Source organism: Acipenser ruthenus, chromosome 6 (genome assembly GCF_902713425.1).
Source record: "Acipenser ruthenus chromosome 6, fAciRut3.2 maternal haplotype, whole genome shotgun sequence".
Lineage (NCBI taxonomy): Eukaryota > Metazoa > Chordata > Actinopteri > Acipenseriformes > Acipenseridae > Acipenser > Acipenser ruthenus.
Window position 1 is genome coordinate 12,425,139 of NC_081194.1, and position 20,117 is coordinate 12,445,255.

The window sequence follows — 20,117 nt, forward strand, 5'->3', positions numbered from 1 at the left end:
CAGGACAGAGACATCGTAGTCGATTTGGTTACAAATCAATTTTCAGAACAATTGAAGAGTTAAAAAAGGGAGGTATACATGACAAATACCCAGACACAGGAAGGGAAGGGACAGGAAGGGATATACCTGCCACTTCCAGAAAAGGTGATATGGAACAGCACTGGCTACAGCAATCTAGGATGTCTATCAAAGCCAGCATAAAAACATGGGCGTTCCCACTCGCGAGCCACTGTAACACTCAAAACTTTTGGACAAACCTGAATTGATGTTTAACTGGATGAGCAGAAGCGTAGGGATGCAATACATCACAATGGGCAAGCAAGAAAAAAGCCACAAGGTTCTTAAACACTTGATTGATTCTGTTGTTTACCTTGGCAAGCAAGAACTGGCATTCAGAGGGCACAATGAAGGCACCAATTCCTCAAATAGAGGTAATTATGTGGAATTACTTTCTCTGATTTCTTACTACGACAGCAGTATCGGGTACTGCTAACAAGATTCAGAATGAATAAAAAGCATAAACTACAGGAAGCCATGTACGGAGCTATAATGGTAGATTAAACTTCCGACAATGGAAACACAGCTCAGCTTTGTTGTCCGATATGTGACCGACAGTTAGGGCTGTAAGGGTTTAAACGGTAAACGTGGATTAAAAATATTTGTTTAAAATGTGAATTATATGTTTAAACGCAACTTAACAGTAAAATATATTATCAAATAAGTTTTGCATATTTTCTGATATGTTTCCCTATGGTTTTCCCCTTTAAGGAAACCTGACCTGTTCTTCGATGTGATCACTCTAAATACGTCTTGCATAGGGCTCTATGGAATCTGTGTTACCGACAGAACGGATGGAATTATGGAATCAAAAGAATATTAACACAGAATTAAAGTACGAAAAAAATGCATTTGGCAGTACAGCATTAAGCTTGATTTACATATTTGAAGGGAAAATGTGAAACTAATGGTCAGTACAGGCTGTGGCATAACTTTGGTTTCCGAACTGGGGGAATGGGTGGTGGGAGGACGGTTTCTGTAGCTGGGTTATAAATGAGGCAGGGTATTCTGTAAGGGATAAACAACGAGAAGGGCTGAATCAGTGATAATTAATTCACCGTTCGAGTGCATTAAATAAATGCAATCATGGAATATAAATAGAAACCTTTAAGGACTTAATTAGACATTGTTGCAGACTATTTTTACATCTGTATTACAACACAAAGTACTTATAACACAGACTGCTATTACAGCAGTCACTGAATAATACGATCCCAATGTTCACACAGAGAAGATTTATGGTAGTGAAACCATGGGCATAGCACGAATATAGAATTGATCAAGTTCAAAACTAAAAGTTATGAAACACGCCTGTCTGTTGGTTTTGGAGCACCCTACACTGCACTAAAAAAAAAAAAAAAAAAAAAAAAGAAGACCCGCTTTTAAAGTAAACAATACTATTTTTCAATACAATTAGCTAAAACAATACTTAATCCAATAAGACGAACGCAAACCAAATGGAAAAAGTAGAAGCCTGTAGGTTTACGGTTTTGTGTTGTTCACCTTGCCTGTGGTGTGCATAAACCCAATTACATTTTTTTTTTTTTTTTTTTTTAAACGGTAAAAACGGAAATCAGAAAAAAATATAAAATGGGAATCAGAACAAAATAACACGAATTCCATAGGACCCTAGTCTTAGGACTGTACATTATTTCAGTAAAGTGAATAGCCTGTGTGATTAAGGCACCTCACGGCTCCATTCACACCACAATAAAACACTGTAACACATTGGAAAAGAAGAACATGTAGCAACTATTTATTTATTTATAAAAAGAACGGCGAATAAGATGTCGGTTACAAAGTGCGTACACCTTTTTATTTGTCCATATTTTATTGTGTGTTTAACAGGACGTCTGCAATCACAGAACAGCTTTTAAAATGATTCAAGCGAGCTGAACAGAGATGCCGGGAAAGAGAGGAACGCTGGGAAATGAAGTCTTCATTTTTTCACGTGAATGTGCAAGCGCCGTTGTGAAGGCGGAGGGACGCTGGGAACTAGTATTGTAAAAGACAACGGCTTCGATTTTTAATTAAAAATAAATTAAAAGTTTTTGGTTCTGGACATGTTTGGTTTCCTGCCAACAATATACAAGTGAATGAAACTAAAACTGTAGTCTTGTCACTGTGTTTTAGGTTTAATTTAAATAGAGTTGTTTTTTAATGTTTTTTCGATGTTGGATACACACACTTTTTATGGAGCTTCTGGAGAAATGGTACGTTGTAAAATCGACTATTAATGTTTTTTTTGGCTATTAAAATAGATTACATTTTAGTGCTAATGTACAGTCCTCCTTTTACCGATTAGCAATGGGTTTAAAACGTGTAGTCAATTAAACGTAGATTTACAGCCCAACCGACAGGCCCAAAAAAACGGTTGTTCTGTGAAAATGTTACATTTACCAAAATAAAAATGTTTTTAAAAAGACCACATTCCCATTGGGCTTGTTTATTTTTCTTTTTAGATTCTATTGACATTTTAGTATTATGCAGGACAGCAGCTATAAGATTGTTACCTTTACTAAAAACATGCACAGATGAATCTACCAATTAACCCGAAAACCTGGGTGCCCGTCAGGTTTTAAAATGACCCGGTAATCGAGTGAATTTGAGAGTTTAAAAGAAAATGTAGAAAACATGACAATACAGTTGTAAGCGCGGGACTCTGGCCGGCGTAATAAAAACAACGTTAAAACAAGCTTTGCATTAGCGGCAAGTAATAATAATACCTCTAATAATAATAATAATAACTGCAGCGACTATTCTCAGGAACTAAAATCGGAAAGAAAACATAACATCCCTTATGTCTGCGATTAACTCTTAATCCATTAATAATAACCGTGTGGCTTACAAAACAGAATGCTTTATCTACAGTTATTGCATAGATATAGTTTCTTACCAAAAATATCAAATAAAAAAGTAGCCTTTATTTAAAAAAATAAATAAATAAATAAATAAATAAATAAATAAATAAATATAAACTACTGTGAGCGGTGTACCCTAGAAAACAAACTTTTCTTGTACAAAATTAATTTACTGGTTGCAGAAGTATTCAGCCCCTTAAGTCAGTACTTGGTAGAAGCACCTTTTGCAGCAATTACTGCCATGAGTCTTTGGATAGACGTCTACTAGCTTTGCACAGTAGGATGGTGACATTTTTGCCCATTCTTCACGGGAAAATTGCTCCAGTCCTGATAAGTTTGTTGGGGGATCATCGATGGACTGCAATCTTCAAGTCTCGCCATAAATTTCGATTGGATTCAAGTCAGTTGACTGGGCCACTCAAGAACATTAATCCTCTTCTTGTTCAACCACTCCAGTGTGGCTTTGGCTTTGTGCTTCGGGTCATTGTTCTGCTGAAATGTGAATTTCCTCCCCAGTTTCAGAGTTTTGGCTGACTCAAAACAGGTTTTCCCTCAAGGATTCGCCTGTACTTTGCACCATCCATTCTCCCCTCTATCCTGACAAGCTTTCCAGTCCCTGCTGAAGAGAAGCACCCCATAACATGATGCTGCCACCACCATGCTTGACAGTTGGAATGGTGTTGACTGGGTGATGTGCAGTGCTGGGCTTGCGCCAGACGTAACGCTTGGAATTTAGACCGAAAAGTTCAATTTTTGTCTCGTCTGACCACAAAACCTTTTTCCACATGTCTGCAGTATCATCTACATGCTTTTTCACAAACTCCATACGTGCTTTAAGATGAGGGGAGGGGGGGGGGAATGCCCAGATCTAAGTTACATCACAATTTAATAATCTATTTCCTCAGCACTTCCAGGCTGCCTATCTTAAAAAAATGTCCTTAATTAACCAATCAAGCTCTTAACCAGGTCTTAAATCATTAAATATTTTTATTAAGCATGTCATTGAATGCCACTCCTGGATCAGAGTTGTCTACTTCAGCTCCAGAAATCTGTCAAATGTGGTGCAACATATATAAAGTTTCATCACAACTTGAATACGTTTAGAAGACACTTTTATCCATTCCGTTTATCTCAGCAAAATATATAAATAAATTATTCAGGCATCAACATTAATAGACAAGTATGTTATGGACTTTGTTTTAACAATATGTTTCAAATAGAACTTATTTTCCTGGGGTCTTGTGCATTCTCAGCACCTGGTATGATTTTTAAACTGCCACTTGATTTCAACTTTACTCTCTGTAAACTATTTGGAGTCTCAGAATATTCTTGTTCGCTTTTTGATTGCATCATACATTATCCCAGACAGTAAATGAGAGTCTTGACTGGTAATGTTTGCATCCATCTTCAGGAACCAAGCATTTGCATACTAAAATTGCAACTACCGTTTCTGAAAACTGTCATTTTTGTTGAAATAAAAAAAACGGAAATTACAAAATGCTATGCAATTCAAGAAACAAATCTCAACCTGAACCTCCTTTAAGCAACTTATAAAATTCACCAATAACATAGCCTCAGTCCAGGTAGAACCCCAGGAGGTTAAGTGACTTGTTCAGGGTCACACAGCGAGTCGGGATTTGAACCAGGGACCTCCTGGTTACAAGCCCTTTCCAACGTTTAACACTACCTGCTCATCACAAGGCTCTCTGGGATGCGACTACCCGCATCCTTTATGCACATTTCCCCTAGTTATTATACAACACATGTTCCTAAACATTAATTCTTTAAGGTTCTGGAGCATTTGGTCTTCTTTAATATTGAGAGCAGTGCGGAATGCCTGGTTGAGTAGAGTGGTTGGTTGTCCTTTGATCTTTGTGGAATTTTGCTTTTGTGGATTCTACAGCTGTAGAGATGTGAAGGGATACATTCTGCTTATGGATTTTTTATTTATAAATGCTGTTGGATTTATGTACATTTCTGGGGATTTCAGCAACATGTGTTACATTTTACTCACATTGCCTATATCAAAATTGACACTGCTTTCATCTTAAAATCGCCAGAAACACTTATAATTCCCGTTTGGCTAACTCATTTTTTTAAAAGGCACTTTATGAACATTTTTATCTATATAATCTATGTACATTTACCTCATATCACAACAAGACTTAAACTAGAAAACAGGCATTGGATGGGCTTCATATGTTCAAACCTTGTTATTAATTGGAGCACAATGTGTTGATATACCTCATCTTCATATGTAATCATATTAAAATTACAGATTACTAGTATACTTAAAATCTACAAATTGGATAAAACTATTAATTACAAAAGGATACTCTCAATACCATTAGATCCAATATATCACAACATGATTGATAAAGATTTTAAAACATTGATGTCGGGCATATCTTACGAATTTCCATTCAGTAGTAAAGCTTAGTCTAATTACAAAAGACCAACCTACCTTATTATAACTATATATATATATATATATATATATATTATATATATATATATATATATATATATATATATATATAATTAGATCAACCAAACGTTTGATAATAAGTACATAATAAACTCCAAGTATACCCATCACATGACCAGGCTGTTGCCTAGCAACTCACAACTGGGATCTGCCGGCAATCTGAATGCAAGATTACAGGACTAGCAAGCAGAAGAGGCATGAATGAACACATCCAGGCATTTTATGTGTTTACATTTCTACATGAAAATTGCAGCAGGCCAAACAGAAACAAATATGATTCTCAACAAGCTAGCAATCTCTTATGAGATGCTGACATAAGCAATTGTAGAGAACAACACAACCACAAATAATGGTGGTTCTGTTGCTACTGCATCCTTGGTTACCAGAAATGCACTGGCAAATAACTCATAATACCATTTTTTTAATTTGTGAGTAAATACTGTAACACACACATTAGTAACTATTCTCCATTGTATTTTACATAGTTGATTAAGATGTACTTAATTTGAAAAGTAGCTATGCTCTCTTGGAGTTAGCCTATAGCAAAACAACAAATGTTACAATATTTACATTTTGCTTCTTGACAACACAAAAGACTTTCATTTTGACTCAACTGACTGTTAAAGGGTTGAAATAAAAATTTGGCCTTACTGGAAAGGATTTTAAAACTCCTGTAAAATAAATAACACTTTCTAATGTACTTTGTTTTTTGTGCAGAGTCCTTAAACACAGTTTTCAAAGAAAACAGACAAATTCCCTGTACTCTACAGCTAATATTGAGGCATTTGTAGGAATACCAATACAAATAAATAAAATGACTTTATTGAAATAAAACAAAATGAAAAAAAAGATCACCACATTTTTAGTCAATATATACCTTAGGAAGACTAAATTATTTTTTACTTTGTTAGAAACATTTAGACCTTATAAAAACAAAACTGTAGGTACTTTTATTTAACGGTCATGGACATTTACCCCTGCGCATACCATATATGTCCAATAACTTTTGCAAATATGAACCTTTTCCTTTATATTACAATACAAATTTAAAAATGGGTAAATACACTACATTTTGTAAATAAATCCTTGCAAAGCTCTTGGCTGTGCTGGTCTCATTCGCTAAAAAAGAGAAATCTGCATTTGGCTTTTTTGATGTAATGTTTAATTTATTTAGGGGCAAAATCCTACATTGTACGCAAAGAAAAACAAAAAACAACCTGCAAAAAAAATATTTAAGAAATCTCACTGGACAACGGCAGTATAAAATCAAATGCATGTTTACCCAGACGTATGAACGACAATTTCAAGACAAGATTTAATAAAGTTGTGGATTAGCATTTAGTCCTTCAACGCTTGCCAGGAATCCTGTCAATGCAGTTAGTCCTGAGAATATGGTAGACTGTTCTCAGAAGCGGTTATCAACATTAAGAGGAATGATAACCAAGGCTTTAAAATCAATAGCAATAGCAGCACTACTGGTGCCCTTATTGTTGAGCTGAAGATTTGTGTTCAATACTTGTTTACTTTAAATCAGATATATGCAGATTTTTCAAGCGCCACCCAGCCTGGGACCATAGAAGGCCAGATTATAGAAGTGATCTGGGGCACTTGAACGGAGACGGTACCAGGTACAAGTGGCTTAAATGTTCTTAAATCAAAAGTCTGTGTACATCTAGAACTAAAATAAAAAGGAGAACTAAATACTATTTTTAGCTTTTCTGAATGTACTGTATACTGCCAGGACCCTTTATTAGGACTAATATGTGTCCACCGTTTGCTATGATCACAGCCTCATTAATATTTCACATAATTGGTGGAGAGCGGTAGGCAGAGGACCATGATGACGAATGCACGGTTCAAGTTCATCCCAAATACACTCAACTGGATTGATAGCCATGGAAGATGCCTGAAGTCTCTGATATGCTCCTCAAACCATTTTCTAGAATGGTGGACTGGTGCACTATAGTCTTGAAAGTAGCCAGGGTACACCAGGGCAATGCTAAATCCAACAGGTTAGGTCTTAATAAAGTGGCATGGCAGTGTATATATTCTATTTGTTTATTCCTGTCTGTAACACAAGACATAAAAGGGTCAATACACTTTTTTTTTTTTTTAAAAAAGGGAAAGAAAATGAAATTCCCTTTTGGATTTTATTATGCAAGCAGCATACTGGCTATTTGCATTTTCTTTTTTTAAACCTGAAAACCACTTACACATTTATTTTAATGATGTGTTCTAATGAAACCTCTAGAAACACATATTTCAACAGAGGTCCAAAGCATGTTAAAGGGTCTTTCCGTACATGAAAGCTTTTCCTCTTCTTTAAATGGAAAAGACAGCTTCCTTTTGTTTATTAACAAATTTCATTGACTCTGATTCTGCCCGACAGCAGATACGGGCAAGTAATGAAATGAAAGCTTTCTTCTGCATGCATAATGTCCAATATCAAACAGACCAAAGCAACGCCTAACAATCTGCTTTTTATGGTCACTTTTGTGATAAATGGGCCATTGAGCTTTAATAACAGCTAGATCTGTTAGGTAGAAAAATAGAAAATGACATGCATCAGGAAACTGCTTTCATCTGCATCTGAACATTTTCTTCCCTCTAAAACAATAGTTTATACATTATTTAAAAATGAATTGTATGTATGAAAAAAATATAAAATTCCACTTGGTTTTTATATACATATGTAATTGTGCATACGTTGTGTATTACAAAAAATCCAACTCTATAGCTGTCAATATTTAAAGACATTTTAAAAGTTAGACTGCTAAAATATGTGTTTGAGTGGTTCTGTGCTTTCAGGAAATCTTTTTGCACTTAAGAGCAAAACAATGGGCACTTTCCCTGACTACAATTTAGACTTAACAAATCAAACTTCCAAACTGTTTTACCAATCCACTTAACAATGAAGTGGCACCTAGATTTAATATACAAACACCGGAAAGCTTATAGTGGGAGATGATCGTCACGCAGAGCTGTAACAGCTAAATTGTCTTTATTTAAATGTATAACTCCAACAATTCTGTTATCAGCACAAAACACCACATTTAGCAATGTACATAAAACAGCAATTTTAATCCCTTAAGCATATGCCCATAGGATATTCTATTTGAAGGTAAAAAAAATGAAAAAAGTACTTACTATTTTTTACTCCGAACATCTGATTTTTGTATCTGGATACATGTCAAAAAATATTGATTTGAATATTTGTAGTGTGGAGTAGTGGTTAGGGCTCTGGACTCTTGACCGGAGGGTTGTGGGTTCAATCCCCGGTGGGGACACTGCTGCTGTACCCTTGAGCAAGGTACTTTACCTAGATTGATCCAGTAAAAACCCAACTGTATAAATGGGTAATTGTATGTAAAAATAACGTGATATCTTGTAACAATTGTAAGTCGCCCTGGATAAGGGTGTCAGCCAAGAAATAAATAATAATAATAATAATAATAATAAATAATAATATGTCCCAGCACATACAGTGGTTTTGCAGAAGTATTCATCCCCCTGCAAAGTTATCACATTTTGTTGGCACCTGAGCGTACTCCACAACGCTTTCAAATTAGACTTTACATGTAGAATCTACACAAACTACTCCACATTGATACAGTTAAAAAATGCATATAGAATATAAATAAGTAAGATTTACAGAGAAAAACAGATTCATCTCAGTTGCATAAGTATTCAACCCCTTTGCCACTGCAGCCCTAAATCAGCTCATGGGGAAATGATTTGTTTAAAAGGTCACAAAATTAGTGAAATGGTTTCAGCCTGTGTGTACTCAAAGTGGTTTAAACTTGTAGATAATTCCCCTCCGGTATATATATTTACCACTTCACCAGAATTTGTGCGACAGTTTAAAAAAATGGCAAATGAAAAAGAGCTCTGTGTGATATGCAAGATTAATACATAAAAATATTAAATAAACACCTCTTGAACCTTTATTTAAAAGTTTTAGACAGCAAAAAGTAAATAAACCAGATTATGTGCGCGCACATGGTGATCTCTACGGAAGACCATCTGGATCAAAAACACGTTGTGCTGCTTTAGATAAAGTCAGAATCTCATGTGACAAAAAAATGCATGCACGTCATTTGAAAATGCCTGGCTTAAACAGTGCCCAACTGGCAGAAATGTTGTGTAGTGATTTATATAGATTTTATATAGTATATATTTTTTGTTGCGACTTATGTGGAATGTACTAAAACGAGAACCAAAACTGAGTTTTTTTCCCCCTTCATTTTACAATGCCATTTCAACATTTGTTTTATTTGAAAGTGTTTGAAGTTAAATATCAGTTTTCATTTGCTTGTTCAGCTACAAAAAACCACAAGTAAACCTCATGTTTTTACTTTATGAAAACATGTCTATGTGAAGAAACGGCAATTGCAAGGTCTGAAAAAAGTAAAAAAAAATAAAATGTGGTGTTTCGTGAATAAACAAAACGTTTAACTTGAACTGCTATTTGGCATCCGTTGTTTTGTAGTTAATTCACTGGGGTAAAGTAAGGCCTACACAATGTATTCTTTGCTCCCGGGATATTTTTCTATTTTAACGTGTTACATATTGTAACGTCGTGCTGTAAAATAAAAGGCACGCACACACACACACACACACACACACACACACACACACACACACACACACACACAGGGGTCACACCTCCCTGCCGCTATGCTGTCTCTGCCTGCCTTCTGAGCAATATAATGTCTTTTATTAATTTTTGAAAATGAATGAATATCCAAACGAATATTTAAATTATGAGCAAAAATCCAAACATGAAAATCCTGTGTTCATCCCAGCACTATTTAAAACTATATATATTTAAGGGATGATTGCTTAACTATGTCTTACTACTAACATATTTGTATTACAAGATTTAGTGTAAAATATTACAACAAGTTCATATGGTCTGTTTCAAAGAAATGTAATGTGAGGAAATGGCTATTCACCTGAGCTATTTTGTGTTTTGCCATTTTTATACTGTTTTTAGGTCTAAACAGTTAAATTACATTTAAACCACGGTGATGAATAAAATTAATAGAGCATTGCATCTCAAAGAAGTGTAAAGTAATTTTACAAAAATGTGGACTTTTATACCGGGTTGTGACCCCTCACCACAAAAAAGAGACAAATGATTCGCAGACACAAGGAATATGACAAAGAGGCTGCGCACTTTTCAAGTAACAGCTTGTACTGCAAGGTTTGTGTCCAGTATGACCAAAGCCAGAGCGGCACATTTGTGACTGGGTCGTCCTCCTTTAAGATAGTCGATTTTAAAGTGCATGAAAAATCAGGTAATCATTATAACTGTGAAACTGATGAAGGCAAAGACTGCCAAACAAGGCACATCAAAAGCATAACGAGTACTACTCTCTATAAACACCTCTGTGATTTTAAAGCTAAAAGTGCTTTTCAGAACAGCTCACATACTTACAAAGCATGCACAACTCTATTCAGATTTTGAATGGATGTGTGACCCGGATGAGGCAAAAGAATTAAAGGTGGGGAAAACCTATAGCAATTCTAAACAGGCACAGAAGTGTATACACGTTATTGCGAGGACCCAGCGTCCAGCCCAGTTAACCAGAATGGCAACTGCTAAATATTTGTGGGTTATCTCGGCCGGTTCTACAGATTAGTTCCATTACTGAGACAGTGATGTGCTACATGAAGTATGCTGTCAATAGTGTTATCCACACAGACTTTATTGGGGTTCAGAATGTGGGGAAGGCAGATGCAGAAACCCAGTCAATATATCTGGGAATGAGCATGCATTTTTATTGTATTAAGTGTTAATTTTTTAGGAAAATAAAATTTAAGCCTAATATTTTAGGGTTCTCAACAGTTGTTGATTTAACTCAGGAACTTAAAATAAGGACTAGTAAGTTTACATAAGGACTAGCAAGTTCCAAAACCCACAATTGTTAGCCTCTAACCAGGATTACAATATATTAAGTACACTTCATTACATAGCCTTAAGTGACACATACTGTATCTTTGATAGTTTATACAGCTGTGTCCAAACATTTTGCATCACCCAATACAATTAACTTATTTTGCTTCATAAAGTCGAATGAAACCTGATGAATAATGTTACGTTAACATTTTGAATTACATACTGCTTTGTAATTTTCCATATACTTAACGGAAAATGACATTTCGAAATCTAACATGAAATATTGTACTACGATTATGGCTTCCGGTAGACTTTTGTAATATCATTTTGTAGTTTCTTATAGTTGATGAAAGATCTAAAATGTGTTCATAGTGTTTTTTTGTTTGTTTGTTTTGTTTCTCAATCCTAAAATTCAAGGCGATGCAAAACATTTGGCCATAGCTGTACATAGGGATGGGATGGTACAAAATTTGCAGGGTATGATAACCAGTAAATAAAACACAGTGGTAACCTTAATATCACAGTATGCAGTACATCATGCAAGTTATAAAACAAAGGCTTAAAAAATGAGGAAAGACTAATGTAAATCACTCAAATTACTGTAATTCACAAAAATAAAACAAAACAAATCACACTTCCTTTCATGGAATGATTTAAACATTTGGTATTTAGTATTTTACTATGCCAAATGACTTGGCACGTTTCTTTTTTATAAAGACAATCAGAATTTAAAAAAAAAAAAGTTGTACACACTCAATGTTCTACTACAACAGTATTAAGATCTACTATTTGCTCAAAATGACATGGTGCTGTAGTTTAACATTTTAACGTATAAAATTAAATAAACCTAAATAAATATATAAATAAATACTTTGTTTTGCTGATGGTAAATAGAACTGGAAATGATCGGTCTTATTGCTTAAAACACAAACATGTACCACAGGTTAATATTTAAGAGCAGATATTAGTTGTTTATTGTTTCAACCGGATAAATAAAATATGTATAGCAAAAAAGAATGTATTTTAATACAAAAACGTGTTATTGGATTTATAGCTACACGTCACGACATTGCACAAGTAAGCTTTTTGATGATTATTACACATGTGGAGTTTGTAAAAAAAGATTTCTTCACTTACCTAAGAAAATTGCAATACTGTTATAACTTGTTTAAACAAAACTATGTTGATAATAAAGTAGGCTATCCTGCTGCAGTCGCGTGCTAATTTTATTTGAGACATTGGTCGTGTTCTTAGATTTCCGCAGTTCTGTACAGTGCTGCACAGAATCGCGGAGATGCGCCGTAGACGTCACTCAACACCCACAGAAATGTGTGCAGATTCTGCATAGCCCAGTGCAGCTTTGAAATGTTACTGCGGGAGGCTGGCTGCGGTTGTGAAACAAAGGGACGATGCAGAGATCATGAGTGACCTGTTCATTGTAATGCAAATAACCACTAAAACTACTGCTGCCACCTTGTTAGCGGAGGCAACGACATTTTATCATTATACAATGAAGCTGTGAAAATCCTTGTCAACGCTATATTAAATAAATCAATCAATCAATTATTTAAACAAATAATGTATTAAATCTGTGATAAGTGATGTATAATTTTACAATAAAGTTAATGTTAATCAATTACATTAAACTGACTGTTAATAATCCAGACAAAATATAGCACGTTGAAAATGTGTGCTGCGCTGCAAGGTTTGGAGAAGGCGTTTCTCTAAAAGCTGCGTGTGATGTCAGAAAAACACCTGCCAAGAGCAGGTAGCGCAGCAAGCTCTGGGTAACAGAACGCAGCAATTGAAACATGTATTCTGTGTCGTTGACAGTTTCCTTCAAAACCATTATCAAAATACAGTATCAGTTCACAAAAACACTTTGCTACGGCTGCAAGTACTATCGCTTGATTTTGAAGAAGCGTGTTTGCAGTTGAAAAAATGCGTTAACCGGTGTATAAAGGAATTACGATAACTGCGGTGTAGAATAAAAGGAACGGTATTAATACCGTAATGTACCTAAACCGCGGTAAACCGGAAAACCGGTATACTGACCCATCCCTAGCTGTACGTGTGTATTCTGAAAACTGTTCCCAAAATACTGCAACATAACCTCAGTTCAAATATTACCAAGCTGCTTCATTGCAATTCACCACATTAGGTTTAATCATGTAGAATCAGAATTTTTATACTGTTTAAAAAAAACAAGACAAAATGCTGTGAGAAATTTTCAATGTACACTTATATTTCAATGCATTTTGTAATTTACAGAATGATTATTATTACAGTAAATATATATATCAATTACAGTAAGAGAAACTAAATCACTCTGCAGCTGAAACTTCTAGGCTTGTTATTATTCCAGCATCAAACCCCAATGCTCCTCGTCTTATTTCAATGCACCACAGGAGATTCCTTGCAGCCAGTGTAACCTAAAATAAAATGCTGTTCAATGTCTAACCAGTCTCAGTTAAAAATTACTTGCTCCATACTTAATCATTCTATAACAGCACTTGTATTCCCCAGGTCCCACAGTGAAACATTTTAAATTGGAAACTGTACAGGTGATGCATCTTTCTTTGTAGTCACTGAATAAATTTTTGCTCTATGAAAGTGGAACTGTCAAAGAACTGAAATTTACAAGTACAAAAAAAAGCTATTTCAGTATTGTGCAGTTTCCTAGCAACTAGAATCTGCTGATGTTTTCTAGGCGCAAGGTGGCAAAATGGATATAAATCTGTTTTTCAGGCATGTGAATGAAAATAAATATAGAAAAAATGGCTTTAACAAGGTTTTAGATTTTTCAGGTTTTATTTTTTGCTTGCTAACTCTCTTCAGTGCATTTCAAAGTTTCAGATTAAATCAACCCTCTCACCCCCTGTCCCGTCCTCTATGAAAATATACAGTAATTCACCACCTTTATAGTTTAAAAAAAAAATGTGATTCACAACTCAATAAATAAATCATTTTTATTTAGCTTGAAAGCTAGAAACGCTGATTGAAGCCAGGGGCTATAGGAAGATGCTTCAAAAGCAGTCAAAACAATACATGCTAATAACTTGCTCCCAAAGAGAGGTCTTCAGAAAGATAAGATGTAAAGTTTTTTATACATACAGTGAAACCATAAATAACCGGTCACAAAAAGGACACACAGTGTATGGCTGTTTAAGACAAATATCTGTAATTCCCTTACATCGAAAACTGCTCTTGTGTTTACTGGCTGGCAAGACTACTGTCAACTTAATTCAGGAGGATCATTAAAGGGTTGTTCACACTTATGCAACGGTACGGGCGATTTTTTTTTTAGGTCAAAAATTTTAAATCACTACATAGGGTACTGATGGGTGTGTTTCGGGCTATCGCGATGACAGGGGAAAAAAATAAGGATCTTTCAGGGACGGGGTGCAGTACATGGAGGCCCGAAATTCACAGTGCTCTTCCTCCCTGCAACAACAATAACACAATTAGGCCAGGGGTTCTCAACCTTTTTTTTTTTCACAAATATACCCCTTCTGTCTGGAGGTTTCAGCTCAAGTACCCCCTTACAATTTTCACTCTATGAATACTACAGTTGCATGAATAATCTGATTAACAAATACTTTTTTCCACATTTATTTAATATATAATTTATGTCAACAGTATGGGACTGAATCTGCTGGTTTAGTAAACAGTAATTCTTAAAACTTGTAACTACATGTCTTTAGGTGCACAGAATCAAGAAACAGTATTTTGGAATTTCTTAGGAAACACACGTATTCGCTTTCTATTCGACAAAGTTATTATAAATAGTGCTGGGACAAATATCCAAACGAATATTTTTGTATTCGGATACAAAAATCAGAATACCCTGCACTTATTTCCTGTCTCACCAGAATTTGCACAACAGTTTAAAAAAAAATGGCAAATGAAAAACACATAATCAACACAACAGCTCTTGAGCCTCTATTTAAAAGTTTTAGACAGCAAACCAGATTATGTGCGTGCATGCAGCGATCTCTATGGAAATCCATCTGGGACAAAAATGCATTGTGCTACTTTACAGCGAGCCAGAATCTCTGTTGTTGGACAAGCACTCTAAAATACTAAGTTCAAGCGCCGGTTATGAGCCGGTCAATCACTTCATACTATTCACTGCAATATCCCGGTTAATAATGAGAAGTGCAAGCCCAATTATTCGGTTTTCAGTAATCGTATTGTGACAGCATGTCTATTTCCTGAGTGAGGAAAATATATTTCTGCACATGCTGTTGAAACTGGTAGGGTAACTAAGATTTGCAGAAGCTTGTGGACATTTAGATAAAACAGTGCATCACACTGGGCAAAAATCAGCAATTTTGCTGCGTGTGCTGCCCCGAGTCAATAAATCTACAGTTGAAACCAGTTGAAATGCAGTTTCCAATCAATTAAACTTGCATTTCTACTTACTATTCACTGGTACATAGGTCAAATATGGGTGACATTTTAAAATAATGGCAGCAAATTTATATTTCAGTAGTTTCAAAACACTGCATAAAGAGCAACCTCCGAATAACACATGTATTGTGTTAATTTAAAAATGACCCACACATTCATAATTCAAGTGGAACACCACAGGAATAGCAACCATGCATTAATTCAGAAGAATCTGTGGCCATTATTTTAAAGTGGAACCAAAATATGTAACAAAAACAGAACAGTTTTATATACAGGCATATAGGTTCTGCTAAGTTTGAATAGCCCAGCCTAGCCCAGCCAGGGAAATATATCACAATGACAGGTGGAGGGAATTCACTCACAAAAACAGCCTTTACTGGCCAGTACAATTCTATTGAGTAAGAAATGAAATCTTTGATTTAAATTGGCCATACACTGACAGTGTCCTCATATCTACAGCCTTTTCCCCCAAATTACCACTTTATTGCAGCTATTTGGAGAATATTTACAGGCCATTTACTGAACATAGATTTTCAATTGAGGTCTCTTTTTCTTCACTGGACCATGGGAACATGAATATGTTTCAGTTAACCTCAGAATCCGGAAAACAGAATACACATGTCAAAGCAAATCATGTATAAAAGAACACCACAGTCTTTTCATTGGTAAACACTGCCACTGGTCTTGATTAATCTCAGAAAAAGTTTGCCCAAAAATATCTTTCCTGAAATCTATCAATTCAAAAATCTAACAATACATAATATTTATGAAGATTGGTCGAGCTCCTGGAAAGATCGTATTTCTAAACACAATATTAAAAGATAACAGTATTGCATAGTTGAAGCACATAAATCAGATCAAATGATGCCTGTAATCTCTATTAAAAACCCTGACAAACAAATACGAAGGATATAAAATAAAAATAAAAATCCATCTATGGCTGGAAGCCCCCTTCTCCTATGTCCACAGCACCTGCACATTAAATGATTCACCTCAATGAGATTATCCCGGTGCATGTACAGTTTAATGAAATACTCAAATATAACACAATGACAGATTTCCAAGCTTTTAAAAAACCTGAACCGCTTTTCAGTAAACCCATTTAACAGCTGAAGCATGGAGAGAGAAAATGTGACATTCATAAAGCAAACGTTAAACTTCATTCTTTTTTCCCCCCTGAATGCACATTAGAAATGCAGTAGTTTAGATGGCAAGACCTATGGAGAATGGAACAGAGCAGGATCAGTTTCCTCATCAGGTCAACATATGATGTTCTCCCATCACCACAGAACCTAAACCTCTGGGTAGGAGAGGATCCCTCTTGTCCTTTACTTATCACCTGCAACATTAAAGCACAGTTTGACAGGATGTAAGGTGGGTCTGAGCCAAGGACGGTTTATTTGGTGCCATGACCAGGTGCTGCGATGTTTGGCCTTAACATTGGAAGACAAGTGCAACATGACCAATAAATTGCCACCAGTTCCATCAAAACATTACACACAAAAGACAACATTCCTCCATCCATGAGAGCAACCGTCAAGAAATGGTGTTAAAACCAAGCCTCGCCCAGGACAACTGGAAGCTGCTAGAAACTCTTGCGGATGTTGGTCAACGGCTTATTTTTCCACCCGAGATTGCCACCACTAACCTTTGACCAGATATTGTCTTCTGGTCTGGATCAGCACGCCTTGTTCACCTGGTAGAGTTAACAGTGCCATGGGAGGATGCTGTAGATGAGGCGTATGAGAGGAAGAAACTGCGGTATGCTGAACTAGCCACTGAAGCGGAACAGCAAGGATGGAGAGTTCAGGTTTACCCAGTGGAGGTGGGTTGTCAGATTTGTGGCACACTCTACAACCCGGTTTCTCAGAGACGTCGGATTCATTGGCCAAGAGTTGCGTCGCACAGTGAAGAACTTATCTTAAGCAGCAGAGAGGAGCAGCAACTGGCTGTGGTTGAGACGGAAAGATTCTGTTTGGGGATCTCAAGCACAATAGAAAGAAAGAAACGCTGATGTACAGGTAAGTAAGCTGGGTTGAGTTGAGTGGGGGACAGAGGGGGTGATCCTGGGACGCCAGAATCACCGTTGAGCCCTCGAGGGGTCGTGGGCTAGTCGACGAAAAACACAGAGGACGGGATGTGCCCACTGGAAGACCCCAGAGATGTCCCCTACTTAGCTCAATCCAGATGGTTGTCATGCTTCCTGATTTTCCATTCTTGGGAATGGCAAATTACGTTTTTTTCTGTTTTTCAAAATGACCAATTCAGTTTTTTTTCCCGTTTTTTCCAATTTATTAAGAATTAACAACGTAATTTGAACATAAATAACATTTACATAAATCTATTGAATTCATTTTTTATTAGGAGGCTGTGTGGTCCAGTGGTTAAAGAAAAGGGCTTGTAACCAGGAGGTCCCCGGTTCAAATCCCACCTCAGCTTCCGACTCATTGTGTGACCCTGAGCAAGTCACTTAACCTCCTTGTGCTCCATCTTTTGGGTGAGACGTAGTTGTAAGTGACTCTGCAGCTGATGCATAGTTCACACACCCTAGTCTCTGTAAGTCGCCTTGGATAAAGGCATCTGCTAAGTAAACAAATAATAATAAAGTCCCTGAGATACTGTAGTTTCCTGGAAAATTATTTCTTAAAAGCAGTCCACTAGTAACAATGTACTGTAGGTCAGTCAACAAATAAAGGTGTTTGGAAAAAATGCTGTACTTGCTGTAAAACTGCTTGCATGTGTTTCTCGTATACCCTGGACAGATAGAGTTGCATTAGTTAGAGCAGGGCTCTTCAACTAGTTTTTTTTATTTTTTATTTAAGTTAGTAGGCAGCCCAGAGTAATTTTACTCTGCACATTGTTATTATTATTATTATTATTTGTTTATTTAGCAGACGCCTTTATCCAAGGCGACTTACAGAGACTAGGGTGTGTGAACTATGCATCAGCTGCAGAGTCACTTACAATTACGTCTCACCCGAAAGACGGAGCACAAGGAGGTCAAGTGACTTGCTCAGGGTAACACAATGAGTCAGTGGCCGAGATGGAATTTAAACCGGGGACCTCCTGGTTACAAGCCCTTTTCTTTAACCACTGGACCACACAGCCTCCTTGTGGCAGAGCAGGGCTCTGCCCTTAGAATTACTGGCAGGGATGGAGTTAAATTCTCCTCCCTGCCCAGGTAGATTGCTTCAGGTGGGAGCAATCCACCAATTAATTATTCAATTACTATTCAGCCACCTGGCATAAAAGGAGGCCTCAGCCTCCCAGTTGGAGAGAGAGAGTTCTGGAAGGAGAAGTAGTGTTTTTCTGTGTGTGCTGTGTTTTGTAAGTTTTTGACCAGTGAAGGCAACGCCCAGCCTGGAAGCTTTATTTATAAGTTTTGTTTTGTGTTTAAAACCTTTTTGTTTGGACCTTGTGCCTATTTATTTGTTTATTTTTTATTTAATAAAGATAGTTATTTTGCCCTTTTCACTGTCTCTGAGCCTCAAACCTCTGTCATCCTTGTCACACTCCTATACATTGTTAAGCAATAATAAATATTAGAACATAAGAAAGTTTACAAACGAGAGGAGGCCATTCAGCCCATCTTGCTCGTTTGGTTGTTAGTAGCTTATTGATCCCAGAATCTCATCAAGCAGCTTCTTGAAGGATCACAGGGTGTCAGCTTCAACAACATCACTGGGGAGTTGGTTCCAGACCCTCACAATTCTCTGTGCAAAAAAAGTGCCTCCTATTTTCTGTTCTGAATGCCCCTTTATCTAATCCATTTGTGACCCCTGGTCCTTGTTTCTTTTTTCAGGTCAAAAAAGTCCCCTGGGACGACATTGTCAATACATTTTAGAATTTTGAATGCTTGAATCAGATCACCGCGTAGTCTTCTTTGTTCAAGACTGAATATTCAATTATTTTAGCCTGTCTGCATACAACATGCCTTTTAAACCCGGGATAATTCTGGTTGCTCTTCTTTGCACTCTTTCTAGAGCAGCAATACCCCTTTTTGTAACAAGGTGACCAGAACTGAACACAATATTCTAGGTGTGGTCTTACTAATGCATTGTAAAGTTAACATTACTTCCCTTGATTTAAATTTCAAAACTTCTCACAATATATCGAGCATCTTGTTGGCCTTTTTTATAGCTTCCCCACATTGTCTAGATGAAGACATTTCTGAGTCAACATAAACTCCTAGGTCTTTTTCATAGATTCCTTCTTCAATTTCAGTATCTCCCATATGATATTTATAATGCACATTTTGATTGCCTGCGTGCAGTACTTTACACTTTTCTCTATTAAAATGTCATCCGTCCACTCATTACATAAGTTAATGTTCATATATTGAACAAAACTTTACCATAACATTTTACCATATGAATAGTACTTTAATAATAGAACA

General features: G+C 36.3%; 1 protein-coding gene across 3 annotated transcripts in view; it reads right to left on the minus strand.

The window, feature by feature from the left end:
• Positions 1-20,117, minus strand: part of prim2 (DNA primase subunit 2) — a 131,219-nt gene that overhangs the window by 98,214 nt on the left and 12,888 nt on the right. Inside the window, exon 8 of one of the 3 annotated variants that reach the window (XM_059025021.1) lies at positions 13,618-13,740. The exons of 1 other annotated variant lie outside the window; for it this stretch is intronic. In XM_059025021.1, the coding sequence (XP_058881004.1) occupies positions 13,633-13,740 (108 nt within the window). In that variant the 3' untranslated portion in view covers positions 13,618-13,632. Of the gene's footprint in view, positions 1-13,617; positions 13,741-14,259; positions 14,753-20,117 lie in introns of those variants that run through there. One more of the 3 variants, XM_034017678.3, reaches the window with a different exon arrangement.